Raw genomic sequence first — 3,043 nt, 5'->3', positions numbered from 1 at the left:
ACCTGAGTTCAATCCTGACTGAAGACGGTTTCAGGTAGCCGGCTCAAGGTTGACTCAGCCTTTCATCCTTCTAAGGTCAGTAAAATGAGTACCCGGCTTGCTGGGGGTAATGGGAAGATGACTGGGGACTGGCAAACCACCCCCATAAATAAAGTCTGCCTAGTAAACGTCGGGATGTGACATCACCCCATGGGTCAGGAATGACCCAGTGCTTGCACAGGGGACCTTTACCTTTTTTAAGATAACCAGAAAACAATTAAGAATTAATTAAATCATTAGAACATGTGTTTCAATAGGAAAATACTTTCTTTATGAATTGTCTGATTACAACCTGCCCCTTCACTACTTGCTTTGAAACTAAATAAACAAGCTAATGACTTAAAATATATTATTAATTATCAACATGATGGACACTTAAATACAATAAATGAAATCAATTTTCAAAAACTGGTTTCTATTTTTACTCATGATTGTAACTGTTAGAACATTGTGAATTTTTGTTTGAACAACAACAAGTATAATGATAATGATAATAGCCAACCAGGAACAAACAAGATTATTCCATGATGGTTGTCAAAAGGTTGCCAGAGCTACCCGGTTCCCTTTACTTAAATTTGCTGTACAAGAGTAGAGGATCGCATCCCAGATTTACTGATGCTCATGTCTGTCTCTGATAAAGCAACAGGAATACAACAGAAATACAAATCATTCAGGATCTGTTTTTAAGCAGACAATGTCTTCCTCAAGGCATCTTTGACTTCTTTGTTTCTGAGGCAGTATATGAGAGGGTTCAGAAGGGGCACTATAACCGTGTAGAGCACTGACACCCATTTATTGGAGTTGTAGGCGTACATGGCTTTGGGCCGTGCATAGGTGAAGAGTGTAGTCGAGTAGAACAGCACCACCACTGTGAGATGAGAGCTGCAGGTAGAGAAGGCTTTCTTTCTGCTCTGTGCCGAAGGGATCTTCAGTACGGTCGAAATAATGTAGATGTAGGACATCACCACAATCCAGAGCGGGACCATGATCACCATAAGGGCCAAGATGAAATCCACCAGCTCAGCCAGGGAAGAGTCAGTACAGGAGACATTCAAAAGGGGTGAAATGTCACAGAAGTAGTGGTTGATCTTGTCGGTATCACAATACTTCAGCTGGCCAATGAAGCTGAGCTTGATGGCGGAGGTAATCAAGCCACACGTCCAACATCCTGCTGACAGCTGGGCACAGAAGGTGCTGGTCATGATAGCTGGGTAACGCAATGGGTTACATATGGCCAAATAGCGGTCATAGGCCATGACAGCCAGAAGGATGTACTCGCTGCACACAAAGGTGACAAAGAAATACAACTGTGTCAGGCAACCCTGGAACGAGATATGCTTATCTTGCGAGAGAAAATCGGCCAGCATTTTAGGGGTTATGATGGTGACGTACCAGATTTCCAGGAAGGAGAGGTTGCACAAGAAAAAGTACATGGGCTTGTGAAGGTTACTGTTGAGCCGGATGACTAAAATGATGATAAAATTTTCGGTGAGGGTCAGGAGATATGCCAAGAGGAACAGGACGAACAGCAGCACCTGAAGCTCAGCAGAGGTATGGAATCCCAGAAGGATGAAATAGCTGACATTGGTCTCGTTCCTTTTGTCCATTCCCTGAAAGCTGAATCAATTCTGTGATTGGCAAGAACCAAAAGATACATTGCGACATCATTGGATGGTTTTGCATTCTCTTGCATTTTTCAAAGTACATTTAAAAATAAAATAAAAATGCATTCAAGATATAATAAAAGGCAAATACTTTTTTCTGTGTGTACCATGTCACACTCAGCCAGCAAAATAATGCTGCAAACCTGCACCTCATCATTCAGGTAAGCGTCTTCAAGGAATTTATGAACCAGCATGTCACCTAATGGAGAACCCAATCATTTCCATGGGATTAAAACAACCTAATCATGCTTTGGACTGCATTTCCATGGGATTAAAACAATCTAATCAAGCTTTGGACTGCACCCTGTTTTTAATATGTATGTGACAGGTTCCAGATTGCAATCGAACACTCTGATACAAGGTAAAATCCCTTCAAAGTGCATTAATTAGAAACCAGGGAATTTCTTTCTAAGTGAATTTGGTACAGTTCATGATGCCATTGCTGTGACAAGGTTACATGCCCCATCCGTAGAACTGAGGAGGATGCCAGGCAAAAATTCTTTCCTCATTCTTGCTCACAGACAATAGCTGAAAGGCAGTCATTCAAAGTCATTTATGCAGGGCTTTGTCCAATGAATTGAGCCATTATCAGAATCCTCCATGGTACATTAGCTCTGGGCTGGCAAGCTGGGCTTTCTTACTCCACTGTTACAGCATGTTACTAACAGTGCCATTCTGAATGGAGTTAGTCCAGGCAAAACCCAGTGAACTCAATGAACTTCGACTGGAGTAACTGTATGGTGCTCTGTTGTTCACAATCAACTTGAGTAATTAGCTGTGACATCATAGAATCATAGAGTTGGAAGGGACCACCAGGGTCATCTATCCAACCTCCTGCACAATGCAGGGAATTCCAAACTACCTCCCCCCCATACCCCCAGTGACCCATACTCCATGCCCAGAAGATGGCCAAAGTGCCCTCCCTCTCATGATCTGCCTATTATTATGGAGTTAGCAAGTCCAGCCAGCTAACAGCTTCTTCTCTCTAGCAAAGAGCTGATGCACTAAAGGGAAGTCTGATAACACTTCCCTTTATTCCAAGAGCACATGGGGTTATGAAGGGAATCATGGTTTCTTCATCCTTTCCCAGTTATAGGAACTACTTCTGGAGGGAACATTCAGTATTTCGAAGAAGCAGGGTGGCTGACCAAATTAGCAGCATAACCCATATCTCTTACAGTACAATCCTGTGCAGAGATTGTTTAAGCCCCATAGGTTGGAACCAACCAGCTTTTTTATTGATGAAAAAGGAAGAAGTCCCCACTAAAACATGCTGTGCTGAGGATCATGGGACATGCATGGACAAAAGCCATGTAGGATCAGGGCTATAGGAAGGAGAG

At 42.7% G+C, this 3,043-nt stretch overlaps 1 protein-coding gene across 1 annotated transcript; it reads right to left on the bottom strand.

Moving 5' to 3' along the window:
- Positions 1-722: 722 nt before the first annotated feature.
- LOC130489661 (olfactory receptor 6Y1-like) lies at positions 723-1,646 on the bottom strand. Its single transcript, XM_056863430.1, has one exon. The coding sequence runs from the start codon at positions 1,644-1,646 to the stop codon at positions 723-725; it is 924 nt and encodes a 307-aa protein (XP_056719408.1).
- Between the last annotated feature and the right edge of the window lie 1,397 nt (positions 1,647-3,043).

Source organism: Euleptes europaea, chromosome 18 (genome assembly GCF_029931775.1).
Source record: "Euleptes europaea isolate rEulEur1 chromosome 18, rEulEur1.hap1, whole genome shotgun sequence".
NCBI classification, from domain to species: Eukaryota; Metazoa; Chordata; class Lepidosauria; order Squamata; family Sphaerodactylidae; genus Euleptes; species Euleptes europaea.
Note: the sequence above shows the minus strand (reverse complement) of the source record. Positions and strands in the feature narration are given on the sequence as shown.

Coding starts and splice junctions, on each gene's coding strand:
- LOC130489661 (XM_056863430.1), bottom strand. CDS start 1,646: ATGGACAAAAGGAACGAGACCAATGTCAGCTATTTCATCCTTCTGGGA.